Source organism: Hyla sarda, chromosome 3 (assembly GCF_029499605.1).
Source record: "Hyla sarda isolate aHylSar1 chromosome 3, aHylSar1.hap1, whole genome shotgun sequence".
In the NCBI taxonomy this organism is placed as follows: domain Eukaryota; kingdom Metazoa; phylum Chordata; class Amphibia; order Anura; family Hylidae; genus Hyla; species Hyla sarda.
In genome coordinates this window covers 324,857,385-324,883,910 of record NC_079191.1, presented here as the reverse complement: position 1 = coordinate 324,883,910, position 26,526 = coordinate 324,857,385, and the positions used below count along the sequence as shown (strand labels likewise).

At 43.3% G+C, this 26,526-nt stretch overlaps 1 protein-coding gene and 1 long non-coding RNA gene across 4 annotated transcripts in view; one reads left to right on the top strand and one right to left on the bottom strand.

Annotated features, from left to right (window-relative positions):
* Positions 1-26,526, top strand: part of LOC130362562 (uncharacterized) — a 79,757-nt gene that overhangs the window by 40,726 nt on the left and 12,505 nt on the right. For all 3 annotated transcript variants that reach the window (XR_008891460.1, XR_008891461.1, XR_008891462.1), the window contains exons 3-4: positions 12,171-12,375; positions 25,064-25,177. This is a non-coding gene — a long non-coding RNA (uncharacterized LOC130362562). The remainder of the gene's footprint in view (positions 1-12,170; positions 12,376-25,063; positions 25,178-26,526) is intronic.
* On the bottom strand, positions 11,879-25,171 carry GJE1 (gap junction protein epsilon 1). Its single transcript, XM_056567245.1, has 3 exons — positions 24,872-25,171; positions 24,008-24,190; positions 11,879-12,401 (listed from the first exon to the last, which is right to left on the bottom strand). The coding sequence occupies exons 1-3, from the start codon at positions 24,908-24,910 to the stop codon at positions 12,006-12,008; spliced, it is 618 nt and encodes a 205-aa protein (XP_056423220.1). The 5' UTR covers positions 24,911-25,171; the 3' UTR covers positions 11,879-12,005.

Here is a 26,526-nt window from a genome sequence, read left to right as displayed (position 1 = left end):
GAGTTGGGGTCCCTCTTGTTTCAAGGACTGCCTTAAACCGGTTACCAGTACTCCTTGCCGTGACCCTGTGGTTCCCCCTGTAACCGGTCTCCCTAAGGCCTATATGGACTTTGCGGATGTTTTTTGCAAAAAACAAGCTGAGACTCTACCTCCTCACAGGCCTTATGACTGTCCTATTGACCTCCTCCCGGGCACTACTCCACCCCGGGGCAGAATTTATCCTCTCTCTGCCCCAGAGACTCTTGCTATGTCTGAGTACATCCAGGAAAATTTAAAAAACGGCTTTATCCGCAAATCCTCCTCTCCTGCCGGAGCCGGATTTTTCTTTGTGTCCAAAAAAGATGGCTCCCTACGTCCTTGCATTGACTACCGCGGTCTTAATAAAATCACGGTAAAGAACCGCTACCCTCTACCTCTCATCTCTGAACTCTTTGATCGCCTCCAAGGTGCCCACATCTTTACCAAACTGGACTTAAGAGGTGCTTATAATCTCATCCGCATCAGAGAGGGGGATGAATGGAAAATGGCATTTAACACTAGAGATGGACACTTTGAGTATCTGGTCATGCCCTTTGGCCTGTGCAACGCCCCTGCCGTCTTCCAAGACTTTGTTAATGAAATTTTTCGTGATCTCTTATATTCCTGTGTTGTTGTGTATCTGGACGATATCCTGATTTTTTCTGCCAACCTAGAAGAACACCGCCAGCATGTCCGCATGGTTCTTCAGAGACTTCGTGACAATCAACTTTATGCCAAAATGGAGAAATGTCTGTTTGAATGTCAATCTCTTCCTTTCCTAGGATACTTGGTCTCTGGCCAGGGACTACAAATGGATCCAGACAAACTCTCTGCCGTCTTAGATTGGCCACGCCCCTCCGGACTCCGTGCTATCCAACGTTTTTTGGGGTTCGCCAATTATTACAGACAATTTATTCCACATTTTTCCACCATTGTGGCTCCTATCGTGGCTTTAACCAAAAAGAATGCCAATCCTAAGTCATGGCCTCCTCAAGCGGAAGACGCCTTTAAACAGCTCAAGTCTGCCTTTTCTTCAGCTCCCGTGCTCTCCAGACCTGACCCATCTAAACCCTTCCTATTGGAGGTTGATGCCTCCTCAGTAGGAGCTGGAGCGGTCCTTCTACAAAAAAATTCTTCCGGGCATGCTGTTACTTGTGGGTTTTTTTCTAGGACCTTCTCTCCGGCGGAGTGGAACTACTCCATCGGGGATCGAGAGCTACTAGCCATTAAATTAGCACTTGAGGAATGGAGGCATCTGCTGGAGGGATCAAGATTTCCAGTTATTATTTACACCGATCACAAGAACCTCTCCTATCTCCAGTCTGCCCAACGGCTGAATCCTCGCCAGGCCAGGTGGTCTCTGTTCTTTGCCCGATTTAATTTTGAAATTCACTTTCGGCCTGCCGATAAGAACATTAGGGCCGATGCTCTCTCTCGTTCCTCGGATGCCTCGGAAGTAGAGCTCTCTCCGCAACACATCATTCCTCCTGACTGCCTGATCTCCACTTCTCCAGCCTCCATCAGGCAAACTCCTCCAGGGAAGACCTTCGTCTCTCCACGCCAACGCCTTGGAATCCTCAAATGGGGTCACTCCTCCCATCTCGCAGGTCATGCGGGCATCAAGAAATCCGTGCAACTCATCTCTCGTTTCTATTGGTGGCCGACTCTGGAGACGGATGTTGTGGATTTTGTGCGAGCCTGCACTGTCTGTGCCCGGGATAAGACTCCTCGCCAGAAGCCCGCTGGTCTTCTTCATCCTCTGCCTGTTCCCGAACAGCCTTGGTCTCTGATTGGTATGGACTTTATTACAGACTTACCCTCATCCCGTGGCAACACTGTTGTTTGGGTGGTCGATGATCGATTCTCCAAGATGGCACATTTCATCCCTCTTCCTGGTCTTCCTTCTGCGCCTCAGTTGGCAAAACAATTTTTTGTACACATTTTTCGTCTTCACGGGTTGCCCACGCAGATCGTCTCGGATAGAGGCGTCCAATTCGTGTCTAAATTCTGGAGGGCTCTCTGTAAACAACTCAAGATTAAATTAAACTTTTCTTCTGCTTATCATCCTCAATCCAATGGGCAAGTAGAAAGAATTAACCAGGTCCTGGGTGATTATTTACGGCATTTTGTTTCCTCCCGCCAGGATGACTGGGCAGATCTTCTACCATGGGCCGAATTCTCGTATAACTTCAGAGTTTCTGAATCTTCTTCCAAATCCCCATTTTTCGTGGTGTACGGCCGTCACCCTCTTCCCCCCCTCCCTACTCCCTTGCCCTCTGGTGTACCCGCTGTGGATGAAATAACTCGTGATCTTTCCACCATATGGAAAGAGACCCAAAATTCTCTCTTACAGGCTTCATCACGCATGAAGAAGTTTGCTGATAAGAAAAGAAGAGCTCCCCCCATTTTTTCTCCCGGAGACAAGGTATGGCTCTCCGCTAAATATGTCCGCTTCCGTGTTCCCAGCTACAAATTGGGACCACGCTATCTTGGTCCTTTCAAAATTTTGTGCCAGATTAATCCTGTCTCTTATAAACTTCTTCTCCCTCCTTCTCTTCGTATTCCTAATGCCTTTCACGTTTCTCTTCTTAAACCACTCATCATCAACCGTTTCTCTCCTAAACTTATCTCTCCCACTCCTGTCTCCGGTTCTTCAGACATCTTTCCTGTAAAGGAGATACTGGCCTCCAAAAAGGTCAGAGGAAAAACCTTCTTTTTGGTTGACTGGGAGGGCTGTGGTCCTGAAGAGAGATCCTGGGAACCTGAGGATAATATCCTAGATAAAAATCTGGTCCTCAGGTTCTCAGGCTCCAAGAAGAGGGGGAGACCCAAGGGGGGGGGGGGGTACTGTTACGCCGAGCGCTCCGGGTCCCCGCTCCTCCCCGGAGCGCTCGCTACACTCTCGCTCCCGCAGCGCCCCGGTCAGTTCCACTGACCGGGTGCACTGCGATACCGCCTCCAGCCGGGATGCGATTCGCGATGCGGGTGGCGCCCGCTCGCGATGCGCACCCCGGCTCCCGTACCTGACTCGCTCTCCGTCGGTCCTGTCCCGGCGCGCGCGGCCCCGCTCCCTAGGGCGCGCGCGCGCCGGGTCTCTGCGATTTAAAGGGCCACTGCGCCGCTGATTGGCGCAGTGGTTCTAATCAGTGTGTTCACCTGTGCACTCCCTATGTATACCTCACTTCCCCTGCACTCCCTCGCCGGATCTTGTTGCCATTGTGCCAGTGAAAGCGTTCCCTTGTGTGTTCCTAGCCTGTGTTCCAGACCTCCTGCCGTTCCCCCTGACTACGATCCTTGCTGCCTGCCCCGACCTTCTGCTACGTCCGACCTTGCTTCTGTCTACTCCCTTGTACCGCGCCTATCTTCAGCAGTCAGAGAGGTTGAGCCGTTGCTAGTGGATACGACCTGGTCACTACCGCCGCAGCAAGACCATCCCGCTTTGCGGCGGGCTCTGGTGAATACCAGTAGTGACTTAGAACCGGTCCACTAGCACGGTCCACGCCAATCCCTCTCTGGCACAGAGGATCCACCTCCTGCCAGCCGGCATCGTGACAAACAGTCTGTGCGATCCAGTCTATGGCTGGACCTCACAGGCTGCCGTACTAGGCAGACAGGAGGCCATCAGATGGCCTCCTGCTGCCATGGCAACCAACAGAATCCTGCGGTCGCATTGCGGGATAGCGGTTGGTGGACAGGGGGAGCCCTCTCCCCTTGTCAAACCCACAGATTCTGTGATCAGGACTGATTACGGCATCTATGAGGTTAATGCTGGTGAGACCAGCGTGATCTCGGTCTCTGTAGCTGCGGTGGGCAGCCGGGTCTTGCCGGTGATCTCCTGCAACGCACCGCGCTGTGAAGGAAATTGCTAGGATGTATGCATACGTCCAGTTGTGCTAACTAGCTAGCCACTTGGATGTATGCATATGTCCAAGGGCAGGATGGGCTTAAAGGGGAACTCCGGTGGGGGGAAAAAAAATTTCAAGTCAAACTGGTGCCAGAAAGTTAAACAGATTTGTAAATCACTTCTATTTAAAAATCTTAATCCTTCTAGTACTTATCAGCTGCTGCATACTACATATATACCTGCATACTACATATATACCACAGAGAAATTTGTGAAGTTCTTTCCAGCCTGACAACAGTGCTCTCTGCTGACACCTCTGTCCATGTGGAATTGTCCAGAGCAGGAGGGGTTTTCTATAGGGATATTATTCTAACTGGACAGTTCCTGACATGGACAGAGGTGTCAGCAGAGAGCACTGTTGTCAGTTCACAAATGAATAAATCAGTTCACAAATGAATAAATTCACAAATGTCTCTGTTTTATACCGCAGCTAATAAGTACGGGGAGGGTCATAGTGAAGCCAGGACCCACAGCTAATAGCGCGGCACTGATCGTGGTGCCGCGCGCTAATAACCCTTTAGCCGCACGCTCAAAGCTGAGCCACGTGGCTAAAAGTGAAAGTAAAAAGTGCTGGTTAGCTCAGTGAGCTGTTCGTGATAGCCGCAGCAAAATCACGGCATCCCGAACAGCTTACAGGACAGCCAGAGGGTCCCTACCTGCCTCCTCGCTGTCCGATCGCCGAATGACTGCTCAGGCCTGAGATCCAGGCATGAGCAGTCAAGCGGCAGAATCATCGATCACTGGTTTCCTATGAGAAACCAGTGATCAATGTAAAAGATCAGTGTGTGCAGTGTTATAGGTCCCTGTGGGAGCTATAACACTGCAAAAAAAAAAGTGGAAAAAAAAAAGTGAATAAAGATCATCTAACCCCTCCCCTATTAAAAGTTTAAATCACCCCCCTTTTCCCATTAAAAAAAAACACAGTAAAAATAAAAATAAACATATATGGTATCGCCGCATGCGGAAATGTCCAAATTATAAAAATATATCGTTAATTAAACCGCACGGTCAATGGTATACGCGCAAAAAAATTCCAAAGTCCAAAATAGTGCATTTTTGGTCACTTTTCATATCATGAAAAAATGAATAAAAAGTTAAAAACTTCAGATCACGGCGCAAAAAAAAGTTATAGTGGTCAGAAGATGACAATTTTAAACGTATTCATTTTCCTGCATGAAGTTATGATTTTTTCCAGAAGTACGACAAAATCAAACCTATATACCGTATATACTCGAGTATAAGCCGACCCGAGTATAAGCCGAGACCCCTAATTTCAACCCAAAATCCCAGGAAAAGTTATTGACTCGAGTATAAGCCTAGGGTGGGAAATACCTCATCCCCCCCTGTCATCATCCAGACCCGTCATTAACATCCTCATCATCCCCTTGTCATCATCCCCTTGTCATCATCCCACACATCCCCCCTTCATCATCCCCTTGTCATCATCCCACACATCCCCTTATCATCCCACACATCCCCCCTTCATCATCCCCTTGTCATCATCCCACACATCCCCCCTTCATCATCCCCTTGTCATCATCCCACACATCCCCTTATCATCCCACACATCCCCCCTTCATCATCCCCTTGTAATCATCCCACACACCCCCCCCCCTTCATCATCATCGGCTGTCCGGGCTTGCTGGGAGTTGTAGTTTTGAAACCTCCGGAGGTCCGCAGGTTGAAGACCACTGCGGCCTTCAACATGCGGACCTCCAGAGGTTTCAAAACTACAACTCCCAGCAAGCCCGGGCAGCCATCGGCTGTCCGGGCTTGCTGGGAGTTGTAGTTTTGAAACCTCCGGAGGTCCGCAGGTTGAAGACCACTGCGGCCTTCAACATCATCCAGCCCCCCTCTCACCCCCTTTAGTTCTGAGTACTCACCTCCGCTCGGCGCTGGTCCGGTCCTGCAGGGCTGTCCGGTAAGGAGGTGGTCCGGTAAGGAGGTGGTCCGGTGAGGAGGTGGTCCGGGCTGCTATCTTCACCGGGGGCGCCTCTTCTCCGCGCTTCCGGCCCGGAATAGAGCCGTTGCCTTGACAACGACGCATCTGCGTCGTTGTCAAGGCAACGTGACTATTCTGAGGCCGGGCCCGAAGCGCTTAGAAGAGGCCTCCCCGGTGAAGATAGCAGCCCGGAACCACTATCCCACCGGACGACCTCCTCACCGGACAGCCCTGCAGGACCGGACCAGCGCCGAGCGGAGGTGAGTACTCAGAATTAAAGGGGGGTGAGAGGGGGCTGGATGACGTTGAAGGCCGCAGTGGTCTTCAACCTGCGGACCTCCGGAGGTTTCAAAACTACAACTCCCAGCAAGCCCGGACAGCCGATGGCTGCCCGGGCTTGCTGGGAGTTGTAGTTTTGAAACCTCTGGAAGTCCGCAGGTTGAAAACCACTGCGGGTGGGGGAGTTCACTCGAGTATAAGCCGAGGGGGGTGTTTTCAGCACGAAAAATCGTGCTGAAAAACTCGGCTTATACTCGAGTATATACGGTAAGTAGGGTATGATTTTAATCGCATGAACCTACAGAATAAAGCTAAGTTGTAATTTTTACCGAAAAATGTACTACGTAGAAACGGAAGCCCCCAAAATTGACAAAACTGAGGTTTTTTTTCAATTTTGTCTCACAATGATTTTTTTTTTCCGTTTCACCGTAGATTTTTGGGCAAAATGACTGACGTCATTACAAAGTAGAATTGGTGGCGCAAAAAAATAAGCCATCATATGGATTTTTAGGTGCAAAATTGAAAGAGTTATGATTTTTTAAAGGCAAGGAGCAAAAAATGAAAGTGCAAAAACGGAAAAAACCCCGGTCCTTAAGGGGTTAAAACCTTTGAGATTGACATCACCTGGTCTTCCCAGATGATGATTGAGAACAATCCATGACACTGGCAGGTCTCAGCTTTGCAAAGGGGGCAATGCATGCTATAAATTCTGCAGGGTGCCCAAACATTTGCAGACGACATTTTTTTGGTTTCTGTTATTTTAAAAGTGTAAATTATGGAAATAAAATCTAACTTTTGTTGACATATTATAAGAATGTCTAATCTGTAATTTGATGCCTTTTGGAGATTTTTCCATCTTTCCTTGGCTTCTTTATTCACATTAATACAAATTTTTACCTGGGGTGCCCAAACTTTTGATCCCCACTGTAGACTTCACTCTTAAGTTTGGCCCCAAGCCACACAGCAGATCAACATTTGTAAGTATGTTACAACTGCTATGGGCATATGACTTTCTTTTCCTTTGCCCTCATTTTGATAAATCTTCTCCAATGTTTGTTCTTGCTATACCTTGTTGTCCTGTTAATGATAATTATAATGTTATGGAGAATTAAGAAAAAAAGTCACTTTCAGCATTTACTTGACTTTCTAAATAGCTTTACTGCCAGAATTTAACCTACAAGCATTATTTCTGATTAATAAGTTTAAATAGCAGAAGTATTTAGATTGTATAAAATACAGATTCCTATTGGTTTTGCCTGATAGATTTTAAGTTTCACTCTTTTGTTTTAGATGTTTTTATTTCACTTGAGTCATAAGTAATAATTAAATAATAGAATGTTTCTACACAGCTTCAGAAATATTCAAAATTATAAATATTTGCATTTATTTTTGCATACAATATGTTACATTTACATAAAAAAAAATCCCAAGACATTTGAAAGTATAAAACAAAACATTTTTACATTACAAAAAATATTTATATATAAAGACTGTTCCTGAGGTTAAAACGTGAAACAACAGCAGTTTTTAAAAACTAGTTTTTGAAACAAGAGATGTGCCCTTTTGTTTTTAATAAGTTGGATGGATATTTGATGAGTCCTGAAGGTTACAGAACTAGACATTAAAATCTATTCATATAAAATGTAAATCATCAAAGAACAATAAATAATAAAGGCAAGATGTCTGTTAGAAAGCTGGTTGTCAAAATTAACTGAGCTGAGACATAAACTCAAACACTAATCAATTAGGTTAATTCTTGTTAATTGATAATTACTTTTTTTTTTTTTTTACCTCTACCACATAAACAAAATGGTTTCCATTGTTTGGCCACATAAGAAATTTGACTGTGGTTAGCTTACAACTACAGTTTTAATAATTCACTAAAATAATATTTGTTATGTTTACTTATCACAGCATTAATAAATTGAAATTAACGTAAATAAAATGTTGTGCATTAAGATAGCACATAGAATATATGCTGGTCAGAACAGACAAACAAACATAAAACACTGTATTTGGCTGCACCAAACCCCCACTTGTTCTCACACTGACCTATTAATTTGGAATCATGGAAAACTTCATATATTAGTGATTTCAGATGTCATATTTCTAAATGTTATGTCTTTTATGAGTAATCTGTGAAGGTTAACATTTTGGATGTCACCGCAATTGGTTAAACAATTTTTTTGTTGCTATGACCAATATTATAATCTGATATTTCATTGATGGCTTGCAGATCTTTCATTTGGCAAGAATGACTTTCCAACTATAGGATCCATCTAGTGGATGACCAGTTTAACACCTTTGTTACTTTTTACTATCACTTTTATTGTTTGACTAAAGGTGGCTATATTTAGATTAAATAAGGTTAATGGTTAAACAACCCTTGAACAAACAATCATCTGATGAATAATCATTTCACAGACATAGTCATACACATTTTGTCCATATTGGCCTCTAAAGTCGTTGGAAGGACAAACAATCTTTCTAGGAATTCTCTTTTGAGAATTTTTTTTTCCTTAGGGTGTATTCAGACGTACAGTATCCTGAACATATTTAATGTGGGGGATTTGGAGCTGCAGATTTCATGTTGCAGATTTCAATATAAACTTATTGACTGAACACAGCTGAAAATCAAATATGGGCATGATACTCTACGTGTGCATCGACCAGGAAAGAGCATTCACAAATTAACAATCTTTTGTTTAACTATTGTCTAAGGCTTTATTCACATTTAGGAATTTCCGTGCGGAATTCCGCTTTCTAATCTGCATGGAGATTCCGGAGCAGCAGAGTCCCATTGATTTCAACAGGATTCTGCTGCGCTGTTCACATGGCGGTAATTCGGCTTTCTGTGTCTGCAGAAATAATGAACCTGTTCATTCTTTCTGTGAAATCCACACGAAATGCATAGCCGTCTATAAAAAAGACGCATCCCTGTGCAATCCTAGCGCATATAATGCCAGTGCCCACAGTCTCCAGAATGTCCGCACAGAGATTTTCCGTGTGGAGGTTCTGTAGTGTGAACATAGCCTTAAAATTTCTTAAACTGCTTCTCTTCAGTCAATGACAGTCTGTTATTGATTTGCTTAAATAATTGTTCACTGTTAAGTTTTACCCGACAAATGATCAGTTGGTTAAAATAGTCCGCTTTCATTATAACCTAAGATGTGTGAGCACCTTAATAAAAGTCTGCATTCTGCAGTCATCGAAGGCCTGGTTTAATCAGCTTATGCCTGCAGTCTACTTTCATGTTTGGCTACTATAAGCATTTTTAGCTTAGCATTTGCCTTTACTTGCCCTTATAAAATGCAGGAATACAAGAAGCAAATGTAACGCAGGATATCAGTGACAATGCAGTTTGAGCTTTGACTGTTACAAATAGAAAAACATACCATATTATCCTTATTTAACTAAAAGGATCAGTCATTCATGTTTTTAAAATCACAATACTTGGCTTTTTGGTTGTCAATTCATAATGATAATTTGCTGCAAAAGTTGTGTTTTATGTTAAAAACTCTAGTATCAAGTGCTTTCATGCTTTCAGACATTACTGCCTAGATTTATAAGTTTAAAATGAAATGTAATCAGGCTGTGATCCTATATACATTATAGAGAACGTGTCATTGACTTGGTTGACATATTGTTATGTAAACAGGCTTTCATTCTATAAGTGAACAGCTAGGTAAGAAAATAAACAATTTACATGGAAATGTATATGTAAAATAGAAAAAAATCTAAAATAGTATTTGTCTGCATGCATTCAGTTTTATAAACATATTAAATGCACAGCCTTTGGCTTATTTATTGTGATGATTGTAAACCAAATTTAGTATGTAATAAAGAAAATATTAGTGGTGAGAATTGTTCTTCTTAGCAACTTTTTTGCCAGAAAGAAACAATTTCTGCTGGTCAACCTTATTGGTAAACTAAAGAAAATTAAACTCAATTTCATCACAGCAATAAACCTTTGCTTTCTAAGAGTCATGTAAATGTTAATACTACTTTATCATCACCTGAAAATGTACTTTGCAAATCAATCTTGGAACTTTTCCACCAACCCTTCAGCCACAATATATATATAAATATATATATATATATATATATATATATATATATATATATATGTACAGTATATTTAAGCTGAATATTTACATACACTGCTCCAAAAAATAAAGGGAACACTTAAACAACACAATGTAACTCCAAGTCAATCACACTTCTGTGAAATCACACTGTCCACTCAGGAAGCAACACTGATTGACAATCAATTTCCCATGCTGTTGTGCAAATGAAACAGACAACAGGTGGAAATTATAGGCAATTAGCAAGACACTCCCAATAAAGGAGTGGTTCTGCAGGTGGTGACCACAGACCACTTCTCAGTTCCTATGCTTCCTGGCTGATGTATTGGCGGTGCTTTCACTCTAGCGGTAGTATGAGATGGAGTCTACAACCCACACAAGTGGCTCAGGTAGTGCAGCTCATCCAGGATGGCACATCAATGCAAGCTGTGGCAAGAAGGTTTGCTGGGTCTGTCAGCATAGTTCCCAGAACATGGAGGCGCTACCAGGAGACAGGCCAGTACATCAGGAGACATGAAGGAGGCAGTAGGAGGGCAACAACCCAGCAGCAGGACCACTATCTCCACCTTTGTGCAAGGAGGAGCACTGTCAGCGCCCTGCAAAATGACCTCCAGCAGGCCACAAATGTGCATGTGTCAACTCAAATGGTCAGAAACAGACTCCATGAGGGTGGTATGAGGGCCCGACATCCACAGGTGGGGGTTGTGCTTACAGCCCAACACCGTGTAAGATGTTTGGCATTTGCCAGAGAACACCAAGATTGGCAAATTCGCCACTGGCGCCCTGTGCTCTTCACAGATGAAAGCCGGTGACAGACGTGACAGAGTCTGGAGACACCAAGGAGAACATTCTGCTGCCTGCAACATCCTCCAGCATGACCGATTTGGCGGTGGGTCAGTAATGGTGTGGGGTTGCATTTCTTTGGGGGGGGGCCGCACAGCCCTCCATGTGGTTGCCAGAGATAGTCTGACTGCCATTAGGTACCGAGATGAGATCCTCAAATCCCTTGTTAGACCATATGCTGGTGCGGTTTGCCCTTGTGCGGTTGGCCCTGGGTTCCTCCTAATGCAAGACAATGCTAGACCTCATGTGGCTGGAGTGTGTCAGCAGTTCCTGCAAGAAGAAGACATTGATGCTATGGATTGGCCCGCCCGTTCCCCAGACCTTAATCCAATTGAGCACATCTGGGACATCATGTCGTGCTCCACCAATGCCACATTGCCCCACTGTTTGTCCAGGAGTTGGCGGATGCTTTAGTCCAGGTCTGGGAGGACTTTCCTTTAGGAGACCATCCGCCACCTCATCAGGAGCATGCCCAGGTGTTGTAGGGAGGTCATACTGGCACATGGAGGCCACACACACTACTGAGCCTCATTTTGACTTGTTTTAAGGACATTACATCAAAGTTGGATCAGCCTGTAGTGGGGTTTTCCATTTTGATTTTGAGTGTGACTCCATATCCAGACCTCCGTGGGTTAATAAATTTGATTTCCATTGATAATTTTTGTGTGATTTTGTTGTCGGCACATTCAACTATGTAAAGACGAAAGTATTTTATACGATTAGTTCATTCATTCAGATCTAGGATGTGTTATGTTGGGGTTCCCTTTATTTTCTTGAGCTGTGTATTTACAATCGAATACATGTTGGCCATACCAATACATATAGCGCACATAAATTCCTGCAGTAAAATTGCAGAAATGTCATGCATTGTTGAATTTTAGGCATCATTACCTAATTAAGTGCCAAAAATGTAATATGTGGTACAGGCGGTAGGTTACTCATTGTTTAAGTATCCCAAACGCCTACACAATATCTCAAAAATTTCAGCTACACACAGTACCATTGTAATTACAGTAAATGTATACATAGCAATTAGAAAGATTGTTTTCTCAAAGTGTTCCGGTACCATGCATCTGGTAAAATTATATTTTTTATCTAGGCTTCCTGCATCACATTTAAAGATTGGATTCACCTGAAAGCCAAAAAGATGACTCTGTAGCCAAAAGGCTACTACTTCCAAAGTAATCCTTAACAGTACAGATATTATATAAAAAACTGTGTACACTGGCTTCTGGAGAATATCTTCTTGATCAATACTTTTACAGGCTGCATAGAGATGGAAAACTGCTCCTGGAACTAACACGGTAACAAGCTGTAGGGCCCAAAATACCTATAGAAAAAAAAGATGCATTTTTACTTTTCTACTTATAGTAAACACATATAAAATAATGCTATAATTAAGTATACAATTAACAGAGGTGTTGCTTTTCTTTGGATCAAAATTGTAAAGTGACTTTTATTTTTTTTTGAGTCAAGCAATATTTGAAGTACATATATTTTGAACAAAAATAATTGGATCTAGTCAGGATAATGCTGTAAAACCTCTCAAACAGGTTTACCTTTTGTGCTCTGATCTGATATTTGACAAAAAGGAAAATACAACTTTCAAATGATGCCAATTTACACTTTTGTAAATAAAGGTTTGTTTTTTCAGTGTAGTGCATTACAGTCACATTACACTAGATTTACTATTGCACACGCGCCATAATTCTGCTGCAATTTTGGTGCAAATTGTGCCAAAACTCATGCATGACTTTCAGCACATTCACAATGGGGGAAATTTATCAAAATCTCTGAGGAAAAGTTGACCAGTTGCCAATAGCAACCAATCAGATTTCTTCTTTCATTTTTCTTTTTAATGAAAGAAGCATGCTGATTGGTTGATATGGGCAACTGGTCAATCTTTACTTTACATAGGATTTGTTAAATCTCCCCAAATGAGTTTTATGCAAATTTTTTTTTACATTTCTCCCCTGGGTCTGAAAAGAGGGCATGTCCTTAAGATAAAAAAAAAAATAGCTTAAGATGTAACAATGTGCTCCAAAAACTATAGCTTAAAGGGGTACTCAGGTTGATTTTTATTTATTTATTTATTCTTATGAACTGGTGCCAGAAAGATTTGTAACTTACTTCTATTAAAAAATCTTTACCCTTCCAGTACTTTTTAGCAGCTGAATGCTACAGAGGAAATTCTATTCTTTTTGAATTTCTTTTTTGTCTTGTCCACCGTGCTCTCTGCTGACACTTCTGTCAGTGTCAGGAACTGTCCAGAGCAGCATAGGTTTGCTATGGGGATTTTCTCCTGCTTTGGACAGTTCCTGATACAGGCATCAGGTGTCAGCAGAGAGCACTATGGGCAAGACAAAAAAAGAAATTCAAAAAGAAAGAATTTCCCCTTTAGCATACAGCTGCTAATAAGTACTGGAAGGGTAAAGATTTTTTAATGGAAGTAATTTACACATCTGTTTAACTTTCTGGCACCAGTTGATTAAAAAAAATGTTTTCCATATTTTGCATATTTGTTTTCCATGTTTTGCATATTTTGCAATGCTTTATAACATATCAAAGCTTTTTATATCTGACAGTGCCCATTTAATGCCCAAATAGATTCTGATCCTCTATATGAAAACAATAATAATAATATAACCCTGCCAGACACCGTGCCCTCTGAATATAATACTGCCACACACTGTTCCCCTGAATATAATACTGCCACACACTGTGCCCATGAATATAATACTGCCACACACTGTGCCCCAGAATATAATACTGCCACACACTGTGCCTCAGAATATAATACTGCCACACATAGTGCACTCAGAATATACTCCTGCCACACACCTTGCACTATGAATATAATACTGCCACACACTGTGCCCCTGAATATAATACTGCCACACACTGTGACCCTGAATATAATACTACCACACACTGCCCCTATATATAATACTGCCACACACAGTGCCCCTGAATATAATCCTGCCACACACTGTGCCCCAGAATATAATACTGCCACACACTGTGCTTAAAAATATAATACTGCCACACATTGTGCCTAAGAATATAATACCTCCACACACATTGTACTCTGAATATACTACTGCCACACACCTTGCACTATGAATATAATATTGCCACACACTGTGCCCCTGAATATAATACTGCCACATACTGGGCCCTAGCATATAATACTAACACACTGTGCCCCAGAATATAATACTGCCACACATTGTGCCCCAGAATATACTGCCACACACTGTGCTCCTGAATATACTACCATCACACACTGGGCCCCTGAATATAATACTGCCACACACTGTACCCTCTGAATATATCCCTGCCACACACTGTGCCCTAAGAGAAAAATGGAGTGGTGTTCTTTTCTGACCCCTATAACTTGTTATTTTTCCGTATACAGGGATGTGTGGGGGGCTAATTTTTTTGTGCTGTGATCTCTAGTATTTATCGGTACCATTTTTATTTTGATGGGACTTTTTGATCGCTTTTTATAAAATTTTTTTAGTGTATACAGAGTGACCAAAAATACGGAATTCTTGACCTTGAATTTTTTTTTATGTATACGTCATTGTCCTTACGGTTTAATTAACATTATATTTTTATAGTTCAGACATTTACGCACGTGGTGCTACCACATGTTTATTTTTGTTTACATATTTTTTCTATGGGAAAAAGGGGGTTATTCAAACTTTTTATTTACACTATAACATGCAATCATTAGATTGCATACACTGTTCTATGCTATAGCATTGATCAGTGTTATTGTTGCTCGATTGTTCCAGGCTGCTGAGGCTTCTTCGAGCATTGAGCCACCGTTCGGAAGGCAAGGAGGCAGGTAAGGGCCCTCCTGCAATCCTCTCAGCTTACCAGGAAACTGCAGTGATCCCGATCAGCTTCACTGAGCTGTCGTGACTTTTAATGTTATTTTAGATGCTGCGATCAACTTTGACATTGAGGTGTTAATGCCGGGCATCACCACCCCTCTATGATGCAGGCTCAGCTCCTGAGTCTGCGTCATGGAAGGGGAGCAGGCACAGGGCGTACATGTATGCCCTGCATCCTTAAGGGGTTAAAGGCACTTTCACACTAGTGTGTTTTGTATCATTATTCCTAAACCGAAACCAGAAGAGGAATATCAACAGTGAAAAAGTATAATGAAATCTGTGGGTCTTCTACGCTTTGGGCACATTCTTGGTTTTTAATTCCTAATTCTGATGCAAGATACTGAGGGAAGGAAGCATGCTGCTGCAGCTCAGCACCACCAGATTGTTGCACCTATAACAAAAAAATGAAGCCCCCTTTCAATTTGTGAACAAATATGTATGTTTTTTTTTTTCAATTTTATGCATATATGGTATTTATATGTTTTTTCCTTTAAACCAGGGGTGTCAAACTCAAATTCATCGGGGACCGCATCAGCAGTTTGGTCACCCTCAAAGGGCCGGTTGTATCTGTAGGACCCCTCCCCCCCCCCCTCCACATACCGTATATGCCGGCGTATAAGACGACTGGGTGTATAAGACGACCCCCAACTTTTACAGTTAAAATGTAGAGTTTGGGATATACTCGCCATATAAGACTACCCCTCCTACCGCAATGTACAGTACCTTGTAGTTTCCCCCACATTAGTAGGCAGCATGTTCCCCCACATTAGGTTGGCAGTATAGTTCCCCCCACATTAGGTAGGCAGTATAGTTCTCCCCACATTAGGTAGGCAGCATGTTCCCCCACATTAGTAGGCAGCATGTTCCCCCACATTAGGTTGGCAGTATAGTTCCCCCCACATTAGGTAGGCAGTATAGTTCCCCCCACATTAGGTAGGCAGCATGTTCCCCCACATTAGTTGGCAGCATGTTCCCCCACATTAGGTTGGCAGTATAGTTCCCCCACATTAGGTTGGCAGTATAGTTCCCCCCACATTAGGTTGGCAGTATAGTTCCCCCCACATTAGGTTTGCAGTATAGTTCCCCCCACATTAGGTAGGCAGTATAGTTCCCCCCACATTAGGTAGGCAGCATGTTCCCCCACATTAGTTGGCAGCATGTTCCCCTACATTAGGTTGACAGTATAGTTTCCCCCACATTAGGTTAGCAGTATAGTTCCCCCCACATTAGGTTGGCAGTATAGTTCCCCCCACATTAGGTTGGCAGTATAGTTCCCCCACATTAGGTTGGCAGTACAGTTCCCCCCACATTAGGTAGGCAGTATAGTTCCCTCCACATTAGGTAGGCAGCATGTTCCCCCACATTAGTTGGCAGCATGTTCCCCCACATTAGTTGGCAGTATACTTCCCCCCACATTAGGTGGCAGCACCCCACCCCCTCCCTCCCCACAGACATACAGCCTCCAGCCATATACAGTGTATGGCTGGAGGCTGTATGTCTGTGTGCTGCCCCCACTGTGATCCGGTCACCACTCCTCCGGCCCGGGGTCACAATCTACTGCTATGGCCTATGAACCATAGCAGTAGGTGCCAGGACCGGTCGAGCGGTGACCGGAACGCTGAAGAGAAGAAGATAACGCGCCGCCGGTCACTTACCAGGCCCCGGCCGGAGAGAGTCCTCCTGCGATGATCCTCCCGTCCTCCTGGTCCTCCCACGTCTCTATGGTTGTACGCACAGGACATCACTGACGTCCCGTGCGTACAACCATAGAGTCGGAGGACCAGGAGGACCGAAGGAGGATCGCTAGAGGGCAGACGTTGGTGAAGGCTGGTGGCCGGCGGCGGCTACGCGGGCCACATGACGAGGTCTGGCGGGCCTTGTGTTTGACACCTGTGCTTTAAACTATAAGTAAGCTAATTAATTTTTAACAATGCAACAAATAAAAAATGTGGCCCGTGCCCGGGCCTCAAAAATAAACAAAATAAACTCATACATACCTTCCTACGAGCCCCCGTTGGTCCGGCACAGGCCTCACGGTCCGGCAGTGCTGACGTCATTCCACTTCCTGGGGACGGGGAAGTTTATTTTATTTTTAAGGCCCGGGCACGGGCATATATAAAAGTGTACCACTACAGTTGTCCTTTAAAAACGGATGTTACACGGCCATTACAAAATCCCATTAAAGTCTATGGGATTTTTTGATTATCCATTATGACCTGTTATAACATGAACAACAGACGTTATTTGTGACTGAAGAAAAAACGGCACATGCACTAATTTTTCTTCCGTCACAAGAAACAGGTAAATTAACGGCTGTTATTTTTAACATTGAAGTATATGGCAAATGGAGGAGCCTTTATGTCATCCGTTTGCACCTGGTTTATAATATCCGTTATTACTTCTGAGCATGTTCAGAAGAGGTGACATCAGCAGACTCCTGCAGTGCTGAGGGACCACTACTACTCCCATCATGGAACAGACTTATTTCCATGATGAAAGTAGTAATTCCCGGCTGCAGGAGTCTGTCGGTGGCTAGGGAAGTTACATTAGTGTTTGTACAACAACCCCCATCAGGGAACAGACTCTGTTCCATGATGGGGGTTGTAGTACAGGGGCTGAGGGATTGATCACACCAGGTCTCACTTCTCAGACCCAATACGATTAAAAGTTATTAAACAGGGGGGCGGATGGCATGCTGCGCTCCCTGCGATGTACAATGTATTTTACTTTCATTTTTAAATTCCTTGCCGGGAGCCCTGAATGGCCGGTGCAGATGAGCCATTCAGGGCTCCCGGCTGGGTTTTTACACTTCAGTGTTCCTTACTGTATAATCACATTCCCCCTTAAGTATATTCATTTTATTCTCCCATGTGTATATGTATGATTCCCCCCCCCCCCCCCGCCTACTGCCCGCTCATCGTCTCATCTTCTAGCGCTGTCACAGCGCAAAGCAGGGACATGCCATTGCATTCCCTGCTGCTCATCTCCATCAGGTACGGCTCTATTCCTATCCTGTCCTTTATCTGGGATTGTATTTTTTCCCAAAAACCCTGCACCTTCTAGTACCTCTGCTGTCCATTTTAGGAACTGTCCAAAGCAGCATATGTTTGTTATGGGGATTTTCTCCTGCTCTGGACAGTTCCAAAAATGGACAGCAGAGCAGCACTGTGGTCGTGACATAAGAGAAATCCAAAAAGAAAAGCATTTCTTCTGTAGTATACAGCCCCTAAAAAGTACTGGAAGGATTAAGATTTTTAAATAGAAGTAATTTACAAATCTGTTTAACTTTCTGGCACCAGTTGATTTAAAAAATAAATTTTTCTACGGGAGTACCCCTTTAACTCTCTTTCCCTAATATTTGTGTACAGTTTTGGAAAATTTAAACACAAACCATTGAGAACTGTGTGAAATAGAATATGGCTCATAATTTACCAGCAGGCATCAGACCCTTCACAGTATTACTTTTTGGACTGGCCTGGGGGTGGCACTGGTGTAGTGTTTTTAAAATGACTGCTACTGATTTATAATAACTAGTATTATATAAGCATCTTCTGTTGCCATGTGCAACACTTAAATGCAGAAAATTCACTGATCAGGCATAGCATTAAAATCTGAGAAATGTTTAATGAATAACATTGATTATCCTGTGACAAAGGCATATGTCTAGAGGTAGGAGACCTTAGCAGAAAGTGAACAGAGTCCTGAAACTTAGTGTGGTAGAAGCAGGAAAAATAGGTGAGTAAATGTGTTGCCTACTTTTTTTGTTTATAGTTTTTTACTGATTAGAGGCAGATACTGAAACATGTACTTTTTTTTAAATCAGTTTCTATTTTCTGTATGTAATCTTTTTATTTTATTTTAGTACATTATTATGGGAGGATGTAATATTGTGATAATTTTAATGGATGTTGGGCTTTTTTGGGGGGGGGGGGGATTTTGCAGCTGGTTTTAACCATCAGAAGGCATTCAACATCTAACTAAGCCAACCTGTTCAAATGCGAAGTCTGCAACTATGAGCATTACTATATTTTATGCATAATATTTCCTGTTTAAAAAAAACAGCTTTTCATAAAAAAAAAAAAAAAAATAGAGAGTCAGATACTGCAGATGTATCAACCCAACACCAACCTTCTACAACCTAGTTACATGAGATCCAAATCTCTCCCAGGCACTTAAAGGGGTACTCCAGTGGAAAACATTTTTTTTTTTTTAAATCAACTGGCCCCAGAAAGTTAAAGGGCTATTCCGGGCAAAAACATCTTACCCCCGCGATCTCCCTGCAGCAGCCCGCATTCTATGCGTAGCTGCGTCTGAAATTTTGGAAACCTCCGGGCTTCGGAGACGGGGATGTGACATCACACCACGCCCCCTCCATTCATTTCTATGGGAGGGGGCGCATCGCCCCCTCTTATAGACATGAATGGAGGGGGCGTGGCGTGACATCATGTCTCCGTCTCGGAAGCCCAGAGGTTTCCGAAACTTCAGTCGCAGCTACGCATAGAATGCGGGCAGCTGCAGGGAGATCGCGGGGGATCCCAGCGGCGGGCCCCCCGCGATCAGACATCTTATCTACTATCCTTTGGATAGGGGATAAGATGTTTTTGCCCGGAATACCCCTTTAAACAGATTTGTAAATTACTCATATTTAAAAAAAAATTTTTAACTTCCAGTACTTCTTAGCAGCTGTATGCTACTGAGGAAATTATTTTCTTTTTTAATTACTTTTATGTCTTGTCCACAGTGCTCTCTGCTGACACATCTGTCCGTGTCAGGAACTGTCCAGAGCAGCATAGGTTTGCTATGGGGATTTTCTCCTGTTCTGGACAGTTCCTGATAGGGGCATCAGGTGTCAGCAGAGAGCACTGTGGACAAGACAAAAAAGAAATTCAAAAAGAAAAGAATTTCCTCTGTAGCATACAGCTGCTAAAAAGTACTGAAAAAAAGGACTTTTTAAATAAAAGTCATTAACAGTCATTTCTGGCACCAGTTGATTTAAAAAAAATGTTTTCCACCCGAGTACCCCTTTAGCCTGTTAAGGACCCAGGGCGTACCTGTGCGTCCTGAGTCCGCTCCCGTTCCATAGCGGGTCGGGCCCGGCCTCTAACAACGGCTGGGACCCGTGGCTAATAGCACGTGGCATCGATCGCGGTGCCGGGCGCTATTAACCCTTTAGAAGCGGCGTTCAAAGTTGAACGCCACGTCTAAAATGAAAGTGAACCCATGCCGGTTAGCTCAAGGGGCTGTTCGGGATCGCCATGGCGAAATCGCGGCATCCCGAACAGCTTATATGACAGCCGCAGGATCTCTACCTGCCTCCTCGCTGTCCGATCGCCGAATGACTGCTCAGTGCCTGAGATCCAGGCATGAGCAGTCAAGCGGCAGAATCATCGATCAGTGGTTTCTTATGAGAAACCACTGATCAATGTAAAAGATCAGTGTGTGCAGTGTTATAGTAAAAGTGAAAAAAAACTGAATAGATATCATTTAACCCCTCCCCTAATAAAAGTTTGAATCATCCCCCCTTTTCCCATTAAAAAAACTGTGTAAATAAAAATCTACATATGTGGTATCGCCGCGTGCAGAAATGTCCGAATTATAAAAATATATCATTAATTAAACCGCACGGTCAATGGCGTATGCACAAAAAAATTCCAAAGTCCAAAATAGTGCATTTTTGGTCACTTTTTATATAATTAAAAAATGAATAAAAAGCGATCAAAAAGTCCTATCAATGCAAAAATTGTACCGCTAAAAACTTCAGATCACGGCGCAAAAAATGAGCACTCATACCGCCCCATATGCGGAAAAATCAAAAGTTATATGGGTCTGAAGATGACAATTTTATACGTATACATTTTCCTGCATGTAGTTTAGATTTTTTCCAGAAGTACGACAAAATCAAACCTACATAATTAGGGTATCAATTTAACCGTATGGACCTACAGAATAAAGAGAAGGTGTCATTTGTACCGAAAAATTTACTGTGTGGAAACGGAAGCCCCCAAAATTACAAAATGGCGTTTTTCTTTTCAATTTTGTCTCTCAATGATTTTTTTTTCTGTTTCGCTGTAGATTTTTGGGTAAAATGACTGACATCATTACAAAGTATAATTGGTGGCGCAAAAAATAAGCCATCATATGTATTTTTAGGTGAAAAATTGAAAGAGTTATGATTTTTTAAAGGTAAGGAGGAAAAAACGAAAATGCAACAACGGAAAAACTCTGGGTCCTTAAGGGGTTAAAGAGTACCTGTCATCAAACAAAACTTTGAATACATTGTTCCTTTTAATACATTGTATAATTATAAGACACTTTGCTATTTACACATCCCCCCAGGAAATCATGTGGGGGGACCGATAATTACCGAATCCCTCCCAGTTTTGCCCGCAGTCCCAACTTAAAAAGTGAGACTGCAGGCAAAGTTGAGATTGCGAACGGAAGGGAGAGGAGAAGGAGTCAGCGTCAGGGAGATGCAGGGATGTCCCAGCCTTCTGCCGCGGGACGAGCGTGCGGCTACTTTAAAAGAATGGAGGCTGCCAGTAGGCGGTGCACGCAGGCACGTCACTTACATGCCTGTGTGAGCCCGGGCAGAAGGAATGCCACGAAGCAGGAAGACAGGCAGCCGGCCAAGTAATTATACCGCCACAGCACAATGCCTTCACTGCTCCTCCAGTCCAGGGACCTGCTGCTATAGCTCATAGGTCCCAGACCGAAGGAGCAGTGAGATTGGAGCACAGAGGTGGGTCAGTACACAGACATACTGCCTGCAGCCATATTCCAGCCATATTGTATACATGGCTGGAGGCAGTATGTTTGTGGGGGCATAGGGGGCCTACACCTAACTATGGGGGCACTGGGGGCCTACACCTACCAGTGTGGGGGCACTGGGGGCCTACACCTACCAGTGGGGGCACTGGGGGCCTACACCTACCAGTGGGGGCACTGGGGGGCCTATATCTACCAATGGTGGCACTGGGGACCTACATCTAGCTATGGGGGAAATATGGGGGCCTACATCTACTTATGGGGGCCTACATCTACTTATGGGGGCCTTCATCTACTTATGGGGGCAATATGGAGGCCTACATCTACATATGGGGGCCTACATCTACTTATGGGGCACCATGGGAGCCTACATCTACTTATGGGGGCACTATGAGGGTCTACATCTACTTATGGGGCCTACATCTAATTATGTGGGGATTATGGGGGCCTACATCTACTTATGGGGGCAATATGGGGTCTACATGTACTTATGGGGGCAATATGGGGCCTACATCTACCTATGGGGGCCTACATCTACTTTGGGGGGCAAAATGAAAGCCTACATCTACCTCTGGGGGCCTTCACCTACCTATGGGGGCCCACACCTACCTATGGTGGCCTACACCTACCTATGGCGGTCTAAACCTACCCATGGGGGCAATATGTAGTATGGGGGCCTACATCTACCTATGGAGGCAATGTGGGGGCCTATACCTACCTATGGGGGTAATATGGGGCTACACCTACCTAGGGGGGCCTACACCTACCTACGGGGGCCTACAGCTACCTAGGGAGACCTAAACCTACCTATGGGGCAATATGTAGTATGGGGGGCCTACATCTACCTATGGGGGCAATATGTAGTATGGGGGCCTACACCTACCTATGGGGACAATATGGGAGCCTACACCTACCTATGGGGGCAATGTGGGGGCCTATGCCTACCTATTGGGGCAATATGGGGACCTACACCTACCTATGAGGGCCTACACCAACCTATGGGGGCCTACATCTACCTATGGAGGCCTACCTCTACCTCTGGGGGCCTACCCCTACCTATGGGGGACTACCTCGACCTATGGGGGCAATATGGGAGCCGGGAGCCTACACCTACCTATGGGGGGGTACACCTAGCTATGGGGGCAATATGGGCGCCTACACCTACCTATGGGGGCATTGTACCATCTGACTGTACAATTGAATCCTGCAGTGTCGACGCCGAGAAGGAAGAACAGATTACATGACCTCTTATCATGTGACCTGTAAGGACATGCGAGAGAAGGCGGGACTGGGCAGCAGCATTCAGCAGCAGAATGTGGCAAGTTCCTGTACAAGTGCCTTGGAGGAATTGAGTTGTGTGTGTACAGGCAGGTACTTGTGTGAATAATGTACACCACATCTACATCATGATTGGGGTCTCTGAGAGGTCATTATAAATATAGAGAGGGCATATAATATCTGGCTACTGACTAAAGAGGGGGAGCTATCGGGGGCATTTTGATTCTACAGGGGTTATAGTGGATACAGAGGGGGACATAATGCCTCCTATGAAGCCACTATGGCTCCTATGCAGTCATTATGCCTCCTCTGTAGCCAGTAGTATGTCCCCTATACACAGAATGAGCCCTCTGTACAGTCATAAGACCCCCTCTGTAGCCTCTATTCCCCTCTGTAGTCATAATGCCCACTGTGCAGTACAGAGGGCATATTACTGGCTACAGAGGGGGCATTATGACTGTGTACAGGGGCATAGAGGATACAGAGGGGGCATTATGACTGTGTACAGAGGGCATATTAAATACAGTGGGGGCATAACGAATGCACAGGGGACATAGCGGCAACAGAGTGGGCATAACGACTGCACAGGGGGAATTATGACCATGTACAGAGGGCATAGTAGATACAGTGTGGGCATTATGACTGTACATGGGCCATATTACTGGCTACAGTGGGGGAGATTATGACTGTACAGGGGCACATATAAATTAAGCAAAAATGAAGCTCAATTTGGTACCGCCAAGCAATATTGAGTGATTCAATCCATTTTGGCCCCTCCCCTTTCATACGCCCCAGTTATAATGCTATCCCCCCAGATTTGTGGGGGTTCCTACTCCCCTGATTGTGTTGTAAAAGAATAGAATTTATTTTGGTTAAGGAAATGCTTTTTCAAAATAGCTGTTTCTTAATTTTAAGAAACATTTTAAAGAGGTTATAGGGATATATGGCCAACTGATATGATGTTTTATAAGTATTAACCATCTTGCCTTACCTGTGGCGTTATCGGACGAAACTGGTTGTAGCAGAAGAGGTTTACTTCCCTCTTGTCAGGCTCACAGCTAAAATGCAAGGCCTCATTTCCATATACAGCAAAACCAAGGACACCAAGGAAAAACATTCGCACAGATCCAAAGAAAAGAGTGTGGAACTGACCGATCACAGTTGGAGGTCTGAGCTTAAAAGAAATAAATAATGTTATTGTTTTTCTAAAGTAATCTTGTAATTATATCAGAAGCATGTAATGTTCTTTATTTTTATTACATTCTAATTGATTATTAAAATAAACATAACTTACATACATTCGTTGCATAAAAATGACATGCACAATACAAATAGACGAGATTCAACATAGAAATGATGCTAGAAAAATGTTCACAGTATGCTCCTGTAAACAGCCTGACTCTGGAGGCCTCGATTGCTTACTGTATTAAATCAAACAGATGTCAGCATTGTAGAAAAGCATTGAAGCCATTGATCGCTAACATACAGTTGATAGAAATCTCCAGATACACCCTAGCAAATAAATAACTGAGGGCTGTTTCACATTATTTTGGAATGGCACAGCAAGTTTTATCTTCAAGAAAACAATTATCTAGTTAGTTAAAATATTAGTACAGAGCTAAAAGACCAACTCGCATACCCCCAACACAATACACTTTCCTAACACAAATATTCATAAGTTTTACCAAAATTCTATAATTAATTATACTTAAATGTAACAATTTTATCTTTTTGATCAGAACAATGTAGGAGTCAATTTTCTGTGGCAATTAGTCTATATTTCTGACTGTGACATCTACTAAAGTGCAGTACAGAAGAAGCCAATATGAACGCTATGCTATCACTTAATACTCACACATCCTTCATAGAAGTTCTTGATATAATTTAAAGACATCTTTTGTAAAATGTTATCTCGGTGTAAATCTGAAGTAATTCATGTCTCTCATTGCCAATTTGCTGTCACCGGAACCCAGTTCACTGTTATTGCTCTCTCATGACCCTTGCTGTAGAAAACTCTTGTAACTGCACATTTCTCTTTTATCTCTAGGCCCCAATCAATTTACTCTCTCAGGACAAAAAAGCAAAACAAAGCATAGTACATGTGGTCAGCTCTGTGATGCCCAACAAACTCTGTCAGCAGAAACCTCAAACCAATTATAAGGTAAGAGTAAAACAGTTATCTATAGATCATTGACAATGAAAGACTTTCTGACCATCCCTTGTATTCCTAGAGAGCAAATAAAAATGATATAAGCAGAGATATAATCTGGGGACAATTTTTTAGAGCTAATAGATAGAAAGACAGATATATGGATCATACACATTTAAAGGAGTACTCTGGCCCTAATACATCTTATCCTCTATCTAAGATGTCTGATCGCAGGGGTCCCGCAGCTGGGGACCCCCACAATCTGTCATTGCCCCCTCCCATAGACTTGTATTGAGGGGGCGAGGTGTGACATCATGATACTCTGGCCCCGTGGTTGTCACGCTACATATTTGGAGCCTCAAGCGCTGCGGGGGGATAAGATGTATTAGGGCCGGAGTACCCCTTTAAATTATATCCTCACATCAATTGTGAACACACACACAATCATGTAAGTTTTAATCATGTATAGAACACAAACAATTATTGTCTACTATGTTACATAAGTATTTGATTGGTTCTAATACCAAATAGTATGGCTTCTAGAAGAGTTCACCTCAAAATGTTAGCAAATACACATGTAAAATTACTGTGTTACACTGACATAAAATTATATGGTGGCCATTAGTCTAAGTTACTCACCAACCTCAGTCCAGGTGTTGTGTTGTTTGGACGGCCCATTTATTCCTTGTTTAGGGTTAGTTTTATCCTGTTGCTTAGAATTCCCAGTGTGATCTGGAGTAACAGAGCCAGAAAGAGCCATATCTCTGCCATCACTAATCCGTAACTTGTACATGTAAAAGAGTCATCAGTACTGCCTGAATAATTTTCATCATGATATCATAATGCCACATACTATTCCAAGCATTGGTGATCGATTCTCTGATAACATGTGTTCTGCCCTACTAATGCCTGAGTCACAGAATAGGAAACAACCATGCACTCTACAGTAGATCCACCAATACAAAAATGCACTGTACAATGTGTCTGATGACAGTCATGGAAAGCTAAGCATCATGTGACTCCAGGGCTTAAAGCTCTTTTATTCTCTGCTCTTTTAATAGTTTACGCAGTTGACAGATTCTTACCAAAGTACCTGATTTGCATTTTCTTAGGTTAATTAAAATCAGTACCTTTTAACTTAAAAGTCACCATGGCATATTTAACATAAACAAAGAGAGGGGGATACCTTCCATGATAAAATCATATAGTGCCAACAGGTTTTCATAGCCTTCAGGACCCTAATAAAATCCCATTTTATATGGGAAAAGTGTAATAAAGTGTAAAATCATAAAAACTACAATTAGCTTATTCCCTTAGACCCCACTCAGGTTTGAACTGTACGTCAGCAATATATCAAAAAG